This window comes from Macrosteles quadrilineatus, unplaced genomic scaffold (assembly GCF_028750875.1).
Source record: "Macrosteles quadrilineatus isolate MER2022 unplaced genomic scaffold, UCM_ALF_1.0 Scaffold_9__3_contigs__length_116548681, whole genome shotgun sequence".
NCBI lineage: Eukaryota > Metazoa > Arthropoda > Insecta > Hemiptera > Cicadellidae > Macrosteles > Macrosteles quadrilineatus.
The window spans coordinates 34,512,638-34,530,767 of record NW_026542602.1 but is presented as its reverse complement, the minus strand read 5'-3'; the positions used below and the strand labels follow the sequence as shown (position 1 = coordinate 34,530,767).

The window sequence follows — 18,130 nt, the reverse complement described above, 5'->3', positions numbered from 1 at the left end:
AAGTAGAATATTACATCCTCTTAATACTTGGAGCTCGAATACTCTGATGCATTTTATTTGATGAAAATACAGGTTTTAGTGTAATTTTGAATACGTTAGATTCATCAACGTCACTGTAAACCTAGAACTAAGCTTCTAGAAAAAATAACGATACTTGCACAAATGTAAAGTATGTTATGAAAAATACTACTGTACTGGAATGAGTTTTACCGGACATCAGCTGATTATATTTGGCAATGAGTTCTTATAAAAGAAATATAACAAAAGTGATTGATAGTCCTTTAGTCGATGAGAATATATAACGCATGTACATAGTTTTATTTATATTTGTTATCGTTAGGTTAGTTAAAATCAGTATGGCGAAAAATATCGTACGTCACTCACTCTTCTTCAAGAAAAAATGAAAAAATCAAGAAAAAAATAACAATATTATGTGGAAAAACTATTATTAACGCTAATAAATCAAATGAAAATTGATTACTTTACGTAGGAAAATATAGAACATCAACATAAATAATAAATTAAATCGTTTCGAATTTCTGATTGTGATTGTAAAACGTCATTTCTATTGGTGGAATCATCAATCTTACCAGTCGATAATAAACAGGTCAGGGCTGAATTCAAATTTATTATTAAAGGTCAAAGCTAATCCTGGATGTCTCTTGATAAATAGTGAAAAATAATGTCAACCCCTTTGAGAATTTAAATTTATAAATAGTATTTTAGATTCATCAAGTCATCAAAATATTATACCTGTTTCCACTTAAGAATGGGAAAGGTTTTTTTGAGATGTTACAGCTTCGCTTCACAACCAATTGTTTTACTAACTCCTTTTAAATCTCGTATTCAACATTTTAAATTAAAATTTCTCAAATATAAATAAGGGGGTGACTGTGGAAAAATTATGGATTTCAATTACATTTTAAACTTCATTACATATTAAAAGATATAACAATAAGCTTTTGTCTTTAACATATTGTGTTTTTAAAGGCAGTTGATAAGTTAAAGAAACTACTAATAAACAATGAATGTATTTTGTTTATAATAGTTTAACGTGAAGAGTAACTTAGAGCTACCTCGTTTAGGTTGATATTATAATAATCAACAAAAGAAGCGTATTAAGATCTTGTACAAGTTAAATAAAAATATATATATTTCTTTCCACCTTGAAGCAGGTGGCATGCCGTTTTTCGTTTGTATCTGGACTCACTAGGTGGGCTTCAAATCAATGTTGAACAACTTATAACCATTGATAAAATACCATATTTGATTCCGGACTTCTATGTCATGAATCTCTAAATGCAACCCTTAGAAGCCAGTGCACTTTTCAACAAGAATAATCGTCCCTACGAAATATGTGAATGATTTTAATTAGAACTAACTTTTATTTTTGCACAATTATTTGTGGAAAATTTGAATTTTGGATTTAAAAACAGCAAACTAACATAAACACTACTATTCCTAAGCAATCCCTCCTGTTATCCTGTGTAACGGGTTTTCTGTGTCATTTAGGCAATGTTGTCATCAGTAAATTGAGTAAAGACTAATTGCTAGCGTAGCGGGATACGTGAGCCTGGTTTCAAATAACATCCGCATAATCCAAAACTGATAATGGTGCGGACTGTGTATAAATAACGTATATCAAGCGAGCGATTTTTCTTTCCAATGAAAACAACCAGATAAATATTTGACAACTTTTACTAACTATTTAGTTTTGAGTCATTTTCTATTCATTACAGCAACATTTAATTATTGAACAGATAAATGCAATTGTAGACTAATGTTAATTAGCGTTAGGTTTTGCAAAAGGGTCGTTGTATGGATGCGTGTGGAAAATTCTATTTAAAACGGGTTTATGGGAATTATAATCAATCATGTGAAAGTTTAATTAAGGTTCCTTTTAAAAGTGCATTACGATATATTAAATTAAAATAACTTTATAAAACGTTATCCTTGTGTGAGTAAGGGGCACTTGTTTGGATGATTTTATAAAATGTGGAATAAAAATTAATAAATGCCAATAAGAGTTATTAATCTCCTACAGATCAACCAAAACATTTAAGGCTCTGACCTCTTGTCGGGAAGGATTTATTTCACACGATCGTCTTATACAATATTAGATTTCCCAAAGAAATTAATTACTACATTGGTTAACCAAACTGTTCAATGTTATTGTGGTCAAATGTTATATTTTTTGTACATGTAACTAAGACCAGCTTAGTTACATGTAAATTATAACTTTATATAACGCTGTAATACATAAAGAGAAATTGGTTTTTATTCACCACAAATAGTGTTTAAACTACATAATCTTATTTTTCCTACTGTTAAAATCAGAGTATGTTTTTTCCCTTAACAAAGAAAAGTTTGTTTTTTCGTTATACTGGTTGGTTCGGAGGAGAAATTAATTAATTCTTCCCTTGACTGAGAGCAAACCCGTTTAATATTCTTTAACATTCATACTTCTTTTTTTATTAGTCACGTAGTATAAGTCCTGGCTGATATAAATTGTAAATTAATCAAGCGAAACCTACAAATAAATAATGTGACAATAAGGGCATTCGGTCCAAAGTTTTGCTCTTTTGGTCCTACCTAAAGAACTAGCTGATCTTATATTTATCGTCCCGTCCATCCAACCCTCATCTCCCACTCATAAAACACTTTAATTACACACCCTGATGTGTCAAACCAGTAAAAACCTAATCTAATCCTTTTAAAAACGTCTTAACATATGTATTTTGTATTACCATTGTTATACATTTTCCTTTAAAAAATACCAAACCGAAGTTTTTTTTTATTGCGGTACGCAGCTGCAACATTACACTATTCACAAATAAAAAAAAATTTGAAGCGAATCTTCATAAGTGTACAATCGTTCGTCGGAGCTAAAGAACCCTGTACTGTATAGCCCCGATCGTTCGTAGTATCTAAAGCTCCGCAAAACAGAACCACGCGTGTTTTGCGGTCATTGCGTTGGGAAAATACAACGGCGCAGCCTGCTAGCCATGGTCAGCTGTGATGATACAATGAGTTTTGATGGGATTACATCGTTATAGTTAGTCATGTTAAGTAGTAAAATTAATTAGAGTTTTTTAAAATTGTTTGAAACTTAGTGAAATATCACTTTTTTGTCCGTATAATGTATGAACATTCATGACAAAAAAAATATTTTGCCATTAGTTTAAATTGTAGTTTTCCTCAAAACTTTAATTACAGTGGAATGCTTGCGAATAAATTGTAATTAATTATTCGTGGCAATAGGCGATACTATTGTGTTATTTAAGCTATGCATTTAAGGATAATTTTAATATAAACCAACAATCAATTAAAGGGTGATTTAATCTTTTAAAAAATTATGGTCTATCTGCTCTACTTTTTATACTAAAACTATTACCACTTCTTTATACATTTATTTATAGTCTTCTTATATTTGCATAAATAACTAGACAGCTTGGTCATAGCTTGTTGGCGGTTGTTTATAGCAAACCATTTTTAAAATATTTACACAAATTTTAAATTCATACGATGGTCATTTATCGTAGGTTGATACATTGAGTTGATACTATCGTAAGCTGATGAGTTTATTTCAGTCTTAACACTCCTATAGCAAGGTGAAAAAGTACATTTTCCAGCTCTTAAACTATAGCATATGAATATCTTTTTAAAATCAATCAATTGATTAACTATCTGCTTTCTTTCATATAGTACCTTACCGATTCATTGTCTTTGAAATTAAAGGGAAAAACCCCGTAAATAATACATTCAGCTGAAAATAAAAACCAAGTTATAAAATAATAACTCAAACGACGACTCGGCCTTCAATTTTTCATTTCATTACAAGCAGTGTTTGTTTTACCGTGTGATAATATTTCACCGAAGTAATGATAGCCATTTGGAGATAAGTTTCCGAAATATTTAGTCATTTTAAGTGTTGTGGCAGAGGAGATGAGCCGTTGTGTTATAAATCACGCCAACAACTCAAATCTACTCTGGAAGATATTTTTGAGACGTTGAGATATCATTCATCTTAAAATCTTTCTTCTGATTACTTTGGTGCGTTGTTAATGCTTAGTGGCTATGTTACAAATACAGTGTGAACATTTTATGTCTAAACTGTCGTTTCGCTGTATTATATGGCAATATCAACTCTATAGAAGTGTTTGAACTAAGCTCCCCCTAATGGTTTCTTGTACATCAGGATATAGTTGGTGTTTACATCAGGATTTAAACTTATAAATATTTTTATCACCTTTGGTTCTAAGCCCCGCCTTTTTGTTGGGGATATTAAGAAATTCCTTAGAGGGACAGTTTATTCCTCATGAATTTTTTACCGCATAAAATACTATTTACAAGTATACAGGGTGAGTTTTAACCGTCCCCCCAAACGTTTTTCTACGTTTTTTTAAATATAAACCCCAGACCACTTTCTCTCCCAGATCCCAGATTTGTTGGGTAGAAAGTACTTCATTTTGACAAGGTGGTCATTTCTGGCCGCCATCTTGAATTCGCCATATTGGGTGCAAAATATTTTTTTCAAATTTAAAGGTGGGGTTGTGGCCCATTATTTCGAAGTAGATTTATACTCTGATTACAATGTCACAAACCGAAAATAGGTCGACAATGACTGGTGGTGTATAATTATCTTTATCTAGCACTATTTTGATATTATGTTCTTAGTTTGTACATGCCCAATAAAGTAAAATAAAGAATAAAAATATAAAAAGCCCTCATAACTTTCGAATTCATCAAGATTTTTTAAAACGTTTTGTGCTATTATTATCAGAGTAAAAATCTACTTCGAAATAATAGGTCACAACCCCATCTTTAGATACGAAAAAGATTTTTCATCCAATATGGCGAATCCAAGATGGCAGCTGGAAATGACAACCTTGTCAAAATGAAGTACTTACTACCCAACAATGTTTGGAAGTGTTCTGGGATTGGTTTTTAATAAAATGTAGAAAATGGTTGGGGGGGGGGACAATTAAAACTTACCCTGTATAAACACTTAACACTATGGAAGTGGTTAAGAAACTGTTAAGGGGGTTTCCATATGATTGGGGAAGGGTGTTAGACAGTGAAATTTCACTTTTCTCAAATGTTTTGGGTATTAGTACGCCAAGATGACATGTATCTCACGTTTCCATGTCAATTTAGTGTATTGCTTGTGTAGCGCCCATAATAAAAAATAAGAGGTGGCGTCTGATTGTAGGGGGTTTATTTCATAATGTACTATTTATTGAGTATCGTCTTTAGTTTCTAACTTTAAACTAAGACCAAATTTCAAGTCCATAGCGTAATAAAAGTAGTAAAATAATTGTTACAGGGGGGTTTCTTGTGGGGGGGGGGTTAATCTTAAATAGCTAAATCCCTAAAAGGTTAAGAGTATTATGGTTTAGAAGCTGCTAAATTTCAAATATCTAGCCTTTCAAGTATCTAGCAAATAGTGTTAGTTTGGCTGTTGATGTACATGATGGACGTGTGTTAATAAGGATTAAAGGCATGTTTTGCCAGAAGCGGCTAATAGGCTGTAATGATCGCACCGCGTCAATCGCTGCCCACTGCTTTGCATTGGTGAACCGGGTAGGTCCTAGGACTGAGCCCTGGGACACTCCTCTCACGATGAATAATCCTGATTTGGTTTCAAAAGCTTCGTAATAGCCAAAAGATGTAGATTTCTCTTGATTATCAAAAAGAATGGATGGTAATAAAATATAAAGGGTCTGCTTGTTTTTAAAACTTGGAAAAGGATACTGACTAAGAAATTAATGCAAAAGGTTTCTTTCAATTGATTGAAGGGATATCACCCGGCCGGTATAATTCGTTGGACTGTTTCAGTCCATTCTACCTATCTGCGTCCTTAAGTGCCGGAAAATGTTTTTCTCTGCATCAAACTTGACATTAAATTATTTAAACTTTAAATATTTAAATGGTATGTGCAATATTAATCATATTCTTATGTAATATTTTTTAATGAGTAATGAAATTAGTTTGTTTCGACTTGAGCTCTGAAGTGCATTTGCAGTGCCCCTTGTAGTATAATTACTCTAACTAGTACACCGTAAGTGCATGGAAGTGCTACATCATGTATGCCAAAGCATGCAGTTATTCCACGTTTGGAATAATTCATTATCTCACTAGTATACAGGATTGCTTCATTTTAATTGTCAATTTTTATATAGTTTACAAAAACTTGGGGTGGATGTAATTTTACTCTATTTATCTTTTATTTTCTTTCCAAAATAAAATATCAGTTATTTGTGAGAAATTGATTTCACAAAATACAAATTAACCCAATAATGGGATTATATTTTTGTAAAATTTTATGCAGTAAATTTAAAATTGTGTTATCAAATAAAATGTTTAAAGTTAATAAATGAATATAGAAATACAACGAAAAACAACAGATTATGATAAAAAAAATTTCGAATTATTTCAATACGCATATCTAAACCAAATTAAGGATTAAATATATCTGAACATATTAAATATATTTCATTTATATATAATACAAACAACGTGCTGAAGGAGACTGCTCTTTGCCAGAATTATAATTTATAAAAGTGGATTTGGTTTCTTTATATCATTTATAACCCTGGAACATCCGCAAGGAAGATATTTATCAAGACAATTTATCAACATAAAATACTTCTTCCAATCATCTTGAAACAAAGATAATGTTGGAACAAAAACGATTAATAACTGCAGATATGTAGCGGACTATTGGTGAATCAAAAACCTTTAGATGTTCATGTGATATATTTTACTAATATTTTAAATATAATTATTATAAAGATTTTTTCTAATTTACTATTACGATTTACATTATAACCGTTACTTATCAATCTCTATGATTTAGCTTCTCCGTGTTTAATTGTCTCCCGTTGTAGCTGGAAGCTGAAGACATGTATTGTTAACCCTTTTAAATGCATTGGGCAAATGCATAAGTGGAAAGATACTGTATCGTTTAAACTTAAAAGCTGGTTTACTGAGCATACACTCATAACACTTATCAGAAAATGTTGTCACTTTAATGTCAATGGCTGGCGAGTTTATGTTTATACATTAAAATGCTAAGTTAAAAAAATGCCAAGTCTTTCACATGCAAATACTTAAATACAGTACCTCTATACTAAAGCATGACAATGGATTATTACTTATTTTTTTAATTCTTACTCAAAGATAGGTAGGTATTCGTAGTTAGTGCATTTCTTTTCACTTCATATAATTAGTATATTAACAAGTAACAAACTATTTCTCGTCCATTAAATGAGCTTTTATGGTATACAGGTGCCAATTAAAATAAAACTGAACCCTCTTATGAAATAAATAACATTGTGCTTATTACAGTTTTTGTTGACTATATATTTTTTAGCCCATCACGAAAAAGTAGCTAATAAAAATTCTATGAAGCTATATCCAGTAAGAATAAACCTACATTCTTAAATGATTTGTCCCAAGAATAACATGGTACGGTACATATATTAAAACGTTTAGCTTTATACATATTTTTTTTAGATGAGCACAGAATACTCATGTAATATACTATTTTTTGGCATAAGCTCAAACAATCTTAAAAATGTTTGACGCGATGAGTAAAATGCACATGTTCCAAAGCTTTTCCATTAAAATATAGGATTATTTATTGCAAAAAAATATCCCTCCTAAAAAACACATTTCATTTATTTATAACTGTAACATATGTTATTGTTGTTGTATCAATAAGCTAAGAGTACATTGTTGACTATGGAACTCATAAAAATGTATCAAAAATGTTATATTTAATTACATAATTTCACTAACAATATATGCGTGTATTAATTTGTTACACATCTACTGAATAAAAGACTCTTTGAACATACAAGTAATTTCGTCTATACAAGAAAAACAGAATTAACTAAGTAATTCAAAATAATAGATCGTTTTACTGTTTGGTTTTTTAGCAAACCTCAGTAAATAAGCCTCATTATTTCGATTCAAGACGCTCCTAATTAATTTAAATGTAATCTAGAGCTCTTAATTAGTACTGCGAGGAAGAGAAGGGTAGGATTTAAATCTCATTAAACTTTTGATGATACTTTAAAGTTTTTTTTTTCACAAAACTCAACCGGTGTAATATTTCCAATTTAAAGGTTTAACTTGTAAAAGATTTTTAAATTTTCATTTATAAATTATTACTTGTTAGTTTATTGTATGCAAAAATCTCCATTTTACACAAAAAAAATCCATTAATCTTTTATGCACTTAAAAGTAAAAAGTAGCCAATGTATCAAGTAAAGGACCAAAATTCAACAAATCCACTGTTAAGGTATTTATTCGCTACTATCAACAACTACATTTTTCCAGACCTACAGAAAAGTGTTGAATTTACACCTTGGAGAAACTAACTTAAATTTTAAACAAATACACGTTCATCTAATTGGCCACTAAACGATGCATTTAACAGATGATCCATCCAAAATATGTTTAAGCCCAAACTTGAGAGTGCATATTTACCCTGAAAGTAGATTATTATTTAAATTTTTATGAGTTAAAATGTTATAAAAATCTGATGATTTTAATTATAAACTTGGCCATTGTAAAAATTGTAATTTTTTATAGACATGTTGGGTAAAGATTTACGGTACCGGTACAATGATAGATCTTCAAACACAACAAATCTAATTATTCAAGTGTTTTTGCTGCAACTAAACGTGGAATCTGGGCATTTAACATAGATACCTATTAGACATCAAATCTGTCAAACTGTAATTGCATTGAGTTGTTACTGGTTTGCTGGTACAGACATATACCAGTAATCTATGTGATGATATTTTCCAGGACTGTGGACAGTTTCTAAACAGAGTCAATGGGTATCTTGGAGACCAGCAAAAAGTATTCCCTGTACCATGCATGATAGTGTCTACTGATGATATTTTTTTTTAGGAAGCCAAATTTAAGAAGGTCCAAAAATGTATATCGTGAAAAGTAATAATGATGGTATGGTATATAACACTTACTAGGGTCTACCAAGTAAAATTTAAGCAAATACACATTAAGTATTCTTTGGAAATTAAGCATCCAAATGTTGCAATTAAATGTACGACATAACTATGAAGGTATTTAAATCCGTAGTTATTTATTCAATATAGTGTTTCTACTATATATTGCTATTTTTGTGTAATATTGTGGTAACACTGTTATTTTTTGCAACAACCAACCAACCTTTGTTAGCCACCACATGATAAAGTATACGATTCTGTTTACACATTTAAAAGAAATTACTACATACCCTTTCATTAAGTACCCCTCCAAAATACGACTAAGCAAATGGTGTATTTTACTCATTTTATATAAATTCAATTTAGAATTCTTACTTTTACTAACAATGCCAAAATTAATTTTTACTGTAATTAAAGATTATTGTTACTACAATCACTGCTAAGTGCATATGCCCAACACTGCAATCAAGTTGTGTACTTACAAACAGGTTTCAAGAAATACTTTCACATATTTTAACAAGTACACCGGCCAAATATAACAAAGATAAGATTTTATATTCATCTTAAAGTTATATATTTAGCTTGAATGTTTAACCGTGCAATTTTATCCATACATTTAGATGAAAACTATTTCGCAATGTTATGACAATATTGGTATTTAAACTCACACCATACACCTAAACTTGTAGCATACTTAAACTATTGGTAGCCGATATGGTACTCGCCATCAAATCTAAAGTCGCTGGTTCAATTCAAGTGATATATTTCCCAGACCCAGATCTAATTAGTCATTGGGCTATGAATTAATATATATCTAACAAAAAGGTCGACGTTAGTAACAAGACTAGGGTTTCAGACCTGCCAAACCGAAACAAATACCATTGACACAAAAAAAAAATTATAAGGTAAGCTTACACATTTTACAGAAATTACGACACACCCTTTCATCAACCAAAATACAAGCTAAGGGTGTATTTGCAATAATTATTTATCCGCACGTCGGGAGGGGGTTAGGGCGTATCGGCGCATACTCCGGCGGTGGATCTACACCAGCGCGTCGTGGCATGGTAACGGACAGTTCCGCCATGTTCTTCACCTCGGCAACAGCGGTCCGTGAGTGATCTACACAGTGATGAGTGCAGTGATATGGACTGAGTGGCGTGGTCCATGATCCTGTGCCTGATCGACTCCAGGATAAAACCTTCCAAGGTAATTTACAGTTGGAGGAGAGTAGCCTTATCGCGAAGATGAGGGCGCGTTGGAAGCGTTGACGTGGTGATTGTGGGAATATATGCGAGGTTTTTAATGTGTTTCAATATAAAGAATTTACTGCGAAACTATCTTACTGCATAACTTAATAACGTGTTTCTTCAGTAAGATTAAAATGTGTTAACTATAGTAGTTCTCAAATTGTTTCTATGATTGCGAGGACACCAAATACGTTTAAGCTAAAACAATTGAATAAATATTTACTTCATATAATTGATTAACGTATTTTCACTCTTACACTGGAATCGACTTCTATAGTGTATCTAAATAACAACGTTTCAAACATACGTAACGTAAAAACACTTATTAAATATGTCCTGAGGAATTATGCTCCACCAGTAAAATATTTATTAAGTATTTAGTATGTATTTGCTACTATTATGGAGTATTTGTCAACTCTTTTTTTTTGTGTATGGCATGTTTTAACAATGTTGATACACGAACTCAAATCTAGAAACAATCGTACAACTTAAAGGTACGTATTGCAATTAAAAAATTAACTGGCCAATTATTTAAAATCTTAAAGCTTATTGTTGTGGCTCTAACTGCATATCAAAGATAAAACATTTTAATATCAATTTATTAATGTAGTTCCTAAATTTTAGGAATACAAATAATCTAGGCTAATACATTTGAATGCATACACATTGAAACATACATTAATTGGTGTACGGTAATAATACGTTTTATTAAAAAGTGAAGTGTTCCGAAAAACTGTGACAAGACAAACAAGTACAAAATATCGAGAATTCAGATTTTAGAAGTTGAATCACATGTTTGAAATGGGTTGAATATTTGACAGAAATTAATTTATGTTAGTTTGTCTTTTACGGCTAATGATACATACAAAAAAAATGACGGCATTAGGAATATGAGAAGGAGCAGAGAAAGTATGAGCTAACGTTATCGTTAAATTATTAATGTAAATCATGTATGGAAATGTAAATAATATAGCTTATAAACACAACAGTACAGTAACAAAGTTAGTTTTTAACATAGGTAAATAGCTATTTATTTAATAAGGTAAAGAGTGATCTTTGTATGAATTCATTTACACACCTTGATTACGGTGTTAAATACAATGCAAATTATTCATCTTATGATTTAATGAATTCAATGACAACCACGAATATCTCAGTAACAAAAGTGATCAAAAACTTCTAGTAGTATGGACACCGTCATAACTTCTTTCCACCCTAGTAGATAAAAACTATAGTTTAGGGCTTGATTCGTTTGTATATAGAAGAACATGTTTTTATAAGCTAAGTACTAGTTAAGTATGATTTACTAAATTCTTGTTATTCACCTACCAGGTCTGCTTTGGAGTGTCCAATCGAAATCGATCACCACTTACTTACCTTCTTTTATAGAGTTAACTATAATTATAGAGTTATAAATAGGCCGTAATTTTTAATAAGTGTTAAAAGGCATATTTTAATAACTTTTTTAAATATTAAGTGAACTTTTTTATTAATAATTAGGTAATATTATATCTTCTTAAAACTGAAGGGATAACTACTATTACAACTTATAGCAAGTAAAAACTTACAAAGTGTTTTCTTTCATTTGTAAAACATTTTTTCATGCTACATAATTTATTTAGGCATTCAAATTAAACATTTTATAGCAGAAAAATTAATCCTTTTTTACGATGATTGCACTAGGTGAAGGAAAACACAAATACGGAACGACATAAGCCGACATAACTCATCTTTACATTGCTAACCATTAGAACTAACTTTTCATGTTTCCAAGTTCCCTTAATTCATTTTAAGGCCACAAAGGGTCAGTTTAGTGTGGGGTGAGTGTATTTTGAGAGGAAGCACTTAAATTAGTGATGTGTATTGTTACCCTAACTGGCTCTCTAATGTACTCAGGGAAATGGCGCCTTGTGTTCTGCTGCTGTTCAATGTTAATGGTTCATTTATACCTGTGTAGCTTTGCAATGTTAATGGTCCATTTATACTTCTGTCAAGGTTCAATTGTGGGTTCATTTATACCTATGTGACGTTGCAATGTTAATGGTTCATTTATACCTATGTAGCGTTACAATGTTCATGGTTCATTTATACCTATATAGCGTTCAAATATTAATGGTTCATTTATAACGTTACAATGTTCATGGTTCATTTATACCTATGTAGGGTTCAAATGTTAATGGTTCATTTATACTTCTGTCACGGTTCAATTGTACGTTCATTTGTCCTTCTGTTCGTTTTATTGGCAATGATTAATTATACTTCTGTCACATTTCAAAGTGAGATTCATTTTATACTTCTGTGGCGTTTCAATATGAGGGTCGTATGTTGCGTTTTAATGTTAGGTTTATTTATACTTTCGTTCATCTAATGGCAATGATTAAGTTACACCTCTGTTGCGTTTCAATCTTAGATTCACTTACACTTATGTTGCGGTTCAATAATAATGGTCCGTTTATACTTCTGTTGCGTTTTAATGTTAGCTTCATTTATACTTTTACATTTGAAAAAAAAAACTCTACAGAAGACCCAATTCCATACAATGAGTGTATAAAACATGATATCCTTTGGCTAAGCATAGATAGTACCCCTATACATAGTAATAGGTCAATGAAGCTAAACACAAATAGAAGCATATAGTACAATACACAAAGATGAATAGGGATCCCTTACTTTTTTTACATAATAACACCACCAAATAACATAATTATTTGCATCCAATTTAACTATGACGTGTGGTTCTCAAAAGTACAATTCAAAATGTTACCATTTTATTAAAATTGTCAACAATGTGATTACTAAATATGATTTCCAACAAGTTTATGAAGACAAAGGGAAAAAACTACCGTCTAAAATAAACGTGTTTTATAAGCCTGTATGGTTTTGCCTGACTACGTTTGGCTCAGACATATTGTCTCCCGATTGCTTCTTCGCTAATTTAAGAACACTCTTAAGTCTTGCAATTCATTACTCGATCAACAGTATTGTATTCTTGGTAATCATAAATATTTAACAAGAAAATTGAACGTCTCAATAGGAATTATCTCATTATAATATATAAACAAGCTTCAAACTTATGCTGATAGTTGTATTAGCAATTTTTATTAGTATACACCTAAAGATATCTACAGTTTACAATCCTTTACCATCTTTTTACTATTGTTATTCGAAACAACGTATTTTGTTTATCAGTAATATTATATATTTTGGAAACGAATAATATTGATAGAAAAAAAATCTACTACCTTAACTAATGCATAGCTTGGCTGTTAATCTAGTTTTATAGGTAATTTCAAGAAATTAATAATAAATGGATAGTATTAAAAATTATACTACCTACTTTTCACGTCATAAGTACTCCATTAAAATCCATCAAAACTGCAAAAGTTAATAAATGAACCTTTTTTAAGATAACTTTTAAGTTATTGTAAAGCAACAATAAAATTAAGTCTACAGAATTTACCATTTGTCTAATATTACTAATACAACAATAATTTTAATCATACATGTTTCACTAACATTATAATGATAGGTTTTTCTTGCATACAATAATCATATCTGCTAATCCCTCCTAGTATATAGTTCGGGACGATTAGCGAAGCTTATGAAGGTTTTTAATTTCATTAACACATATTCCATATTCAATTAGAGTTATGGCATCAAACGATTGTTTGATAATAAAAGTTGTATCATACACATAGTATTATAATTATTATGCATTATTGTATTAGAAATGTCTATCTTCTATACTATTATAAAGAAAAGGTGGTGTATGTCTATTGTGTTTATGTGTGTGCTATACTACTAAACCGATTGGGTTCAAATTGGAAAAAAATTAAGCTATAGTTCCGATGATACGTATAGAACTATCCCCGCTTCGATATTTACCTAGGACTCTGCCCCGTGGGCTTTCGAAGTTCTGATTTGAGACTTTTAAAGTAAATATTTATTGGTATCCATGGTAATAAAGGCCAAATTCATAATGTTCAAAAGTAAAAAAATGTAAACCAGCTGAACTATCAAATACACTTGATTTTTTCACAATTCCACACAGTTGATTTAAACAATACTAATACTGAAATAACAGTATATGAACTGATAAAATTGATAAAAGAAATTATCCATTGATTTAATAAGTTAGATTCTATAACCGTTTCCGTACCAACATCGGCTTATCCTGAGTTTTATGAGAATTATTGTTTGGATATATTTTAGTGGAAACACTAATAAAATATCCCCACCACAGCAAACCCACAGACTAAGCGAATTTTTATATGCCTGAGATTATATTTTCACTAAAATGTTCCCTTAAAAATTTTAGAAAATTACACTATTGACAGGTTTGGAACTATTGTGATAGCTTTCCTTTTTACAGTACAAACTGTTGAACATGTTATTTGATTATACCTTAAGATCTATCATTGATTTTGAATACTACACCAAGCAGAAGTAAGTTATGTGTTTTGCAAATCTTAAGCTTTTCATGACCTGTGTTTCAGGCATGTTTTGATGTTGAAAAAATAGTTATTCTTATTTTTATTGACTTGAACATAACATAGTCTTATATACATTGCAATCAATTTTTATACGGGTGCTAAAAATAAACCAAACAAACGGTCAGCAATTGACTTTTGTTTCTAAAATAATTTTGAATGGTGTTAATGTTTTTTTTATTATCCATGGTAAGAGTAAGTGCCTTAAATTATGAAACGGGAAAAGTGACACTTGCTATAAGAATTGTTTGCAGGTTTGCAAATCATCTGTTTGCAGGTTATTTGTCGATAACATATTTACATCAATATTTGTGTAGTAATTAACATCAAGGCTATGTCTCATAAACTAATGTGTTAAAGGAAGTGAATATTATATTTTTACTTTCTTTTTGCTCGATGTAAAATATACTTAAAGCTTGATGTAAGGAGACCTTATCCTAATCGAAGTATTTGGGTCATTTTGTATATTTTTTATGTGACATTTATAACAATCAATGATTTTTTTATTCACCACAGTACCCTTAGTTGTAAGACTTGTCTTACCTAATAATTTACTTCCAGTATTTTTTATTTAAGTAAATACACTTATTAGTAAACGTATTTTTAAACATAAAATCATATACGTCTATATGCAATTGTTTCATGGATGAATCAGCACCACTTTTATATCGTCCTAGGTAGCCTAGATGTTCACGTCTGAGTTAAAAATGTTTTGTTATCAAGTTAGGTATACATTTTAATTTTGTTTCTGAATTAAATGGTGGGTGTGAAACCATTAATAAAGCATTTTCAAAGAACCAAAATTATTCTTTTAACATACTGACCCCGTTGCAGCGCTCGGTATTGTGGCTAGCTAATGATAAAACCAAAGTTAATCATAGATTAATATGCCATAAACTAGAACAGTATGGGGTTTTTCTCTTCGGACTTTTAGATAGTTTTAACCTCTTATAGTTATAGCAATAAATATGCAAACACTCAACACTCCTTAACGTTATTGAATTTTCTCCGAATTAAATACAATGGCTATAGTGGGATTGTTCACCTTCCTCTAAATAATTAGGAGCGTAGGTAAATCCTAATGAATTTGACAGTATTAAGGACCTGGTTGGACTTGTGGTTAGTGACGGAACTTATGTGTCCAAGAGGTTCACCCAAAAATCTTCCCTAAGGCAGTTGGCTATGTGTTATATATAGACATGGCTTACTTAGCAAACTAAAGCTAAGATCAGTTATCAGATTTTAAGATTAGTTAACAGTCCAGCCTTCTAGTATTGGTACAATCTCACCATTACTTTTTCATAAAGTAAGAGAACAAACATTTTAAACGGCACCCTGGTGGTTTGTGTGTGCAGGTAGTATGTAAGGTTTTTAAATGGTGAACTCACCAAAATTAGTAAAGTTTTGCTGTAGACATAAAATGTGATTTTTTTCAGTCGACCATTAAAAGAATCTCAAACCAAACTTTAACATGAAATTAGCAAGTCACGTTTAAGCTTCATCATGACGAATACATCACTAATAATATAGTTGAATATTGAATGGCCACAGTGATGATGTAAGCCATCCTGACATACAAAACCCTGGGGCTATTCATGCGAAGGAGCATTCTCAAAATTTTCAACAGTGTTATTCATTAAAAGGAATAAGAAAATTGGCCAAAACCGCATCAGACTTAAAGTTAAAACGGCTAGTGCAAGCACATCAATAAATACTTATAACTAAAACACCTTCTGGTCTAAATTTGAGATAGTATATTAATTTATTTTTAGTATTCTTTTTTACCTCCTTCTAAATTATATGTATTTTAGATGTGTGCTAAACCATCTGATACAGAGTGATAAACACATAGTTTGTTTTGTTTTGTTCTTGAATGTCGAATATGAGATTAATTAGATTGAATAAGACTTTAGAGACTTGTATTCTGAAAAAAAATATTTAATACACTGAATTAAAAGTAAACATAAACAAATATCAAACCACAGCTGTTGCTAATATAGTTAATATAAATATAAGAAATAACAACATATAAACTGAAGAAGGCTTATGCCGAAATATATTGGACTTTTTTTAAGTGTGTGAATGGTTTAATTTTTATATTAATATCGTTTGGTATTGGAAAACATAAGCAAAGACGATGGATTAATCAAGTTGTAGCGAGATGTCAGGGTGCTCCAGGGGACGTCTTAGGTCAGAGGGAAGGGGGGGAGGAATATTAGTGGACGTAATTACACGAGCTAAGCGTCCTAGGGGAGAGAGCAGTTGGAAACTTTGGTTTTGGATACAAGGAGAGTAATTATCTCATCACTACCTCGAACACCATCAAGCTTCCAAAACACCAATTATCGTTCAAAGATTAACCACTGTATTACAACCGGTAAACACTATGGTGTAAAGACGTGTATGTGCATTTTGGAGAGTTCGGTCATCAAGTTATTTAAAATTATTATAATTTTGAAATTGATTCTATTCTTAATAAATACTTTTGTTTTAAGAGTTGTTGTTGTTTTTTTTTTTTTTTTTTTTTTTTTTTTTTTTTTTTTTTTTTACTTTCTCGCCTTATACATAGGATATGAAGAAAGTACTGTTTTTGTAACAAATTTGACTTTGAGTTTTGAGTACCTCTGGGAAAAAAGTGGTTTTCGAAGTGATGTTTGTGTGTGTGTGTGTGGATGTGTACAGAGTTATAGCATTGACTGATGGAAACAGAAGTAGACTTCCCATCTACACAGACCAGCTGTCGCCAATTTTTTACTAAAAAGAACGTAGTTGTGTGAGCCAGTCACAGAATGCGCTAGTGTCTAAAATTATATTTTATACCTTATTTTTTTGTTTCCAGGTTGATGGGTCATAACAGTTGCTATGGCTTACCAAAAGTCATTCCACTAAGTTTGATTTGGTAAAAAAGTTTGTGTACTCGACAGAATTTAGTAATTTATATCAGCACAATCTGTAGGTGGCTCACATCAACTACGACAATTTTTGTAAAAAACCTGGCTACAAACTTAACATGGGGATGGAATATCTACAGACTACACCTGTAGACCGATTTTGATGAAATTTGGTAAGTAGGTACTAACCCATGGTATCTCCAGGCGTGTTTTTATTTGTCTAAACAAATCTGTATTTTTAAATGTGATTTTAAAAATACTATGTTCTTTTAATTCTGAAGAAAATAGGATAAATCCCATTTCCGTAAAAATTTCGGTTAAAAAGTTTTTGTAACTCATGTTACTTTTCCGTAAAAACCCCATGTAAAAAATAGGATAAAAGCCTGTTTTGATTAAATTGTGTTACTGTCCTTATGCTGTTATGTGCAATTATATTGCTGAAACAATTACGCTTTAAAAGTTATTGCAACTTTTGACATTTTCCCTATAAAATATCATAGTTACTCCCCCTGCTTCTC

At 30.9% G+C, this 18,130-nt stretch overlaps 1 protein-coding gene across 3 annotated transcripts in view; it reads left to right on the top strand.

Moving 5' to 3' along the window:
- LOC129002720 (small conductance calcium-activated potassium channel protein) overlaps window positions 1-18,130 on the top strand; it is a 482,452-nt gene that overhangs the window by 242,290 nt on the left and 222,032 nt on the right. The window contains exon 1 of one of the 3 annotated variants that reach the window (XM_054430733.1): window positions 10,079-10,190. The exons of the other annotated variants lie outside the window; for them this stretch is intronic. Within the exon in view, the coding sequence (XP_054286708.1) occupies window positions 10,149-10,190 (42 nt within the window). The 5' untranslated portion in view covers window positions 10,079-10,148. Of the gene's footprint in view, window positions 1-10,078; window positions 10,191-18,130 lie in introns of those variants that run through there. 3 annotated transcript variants of the gene reach the window in all.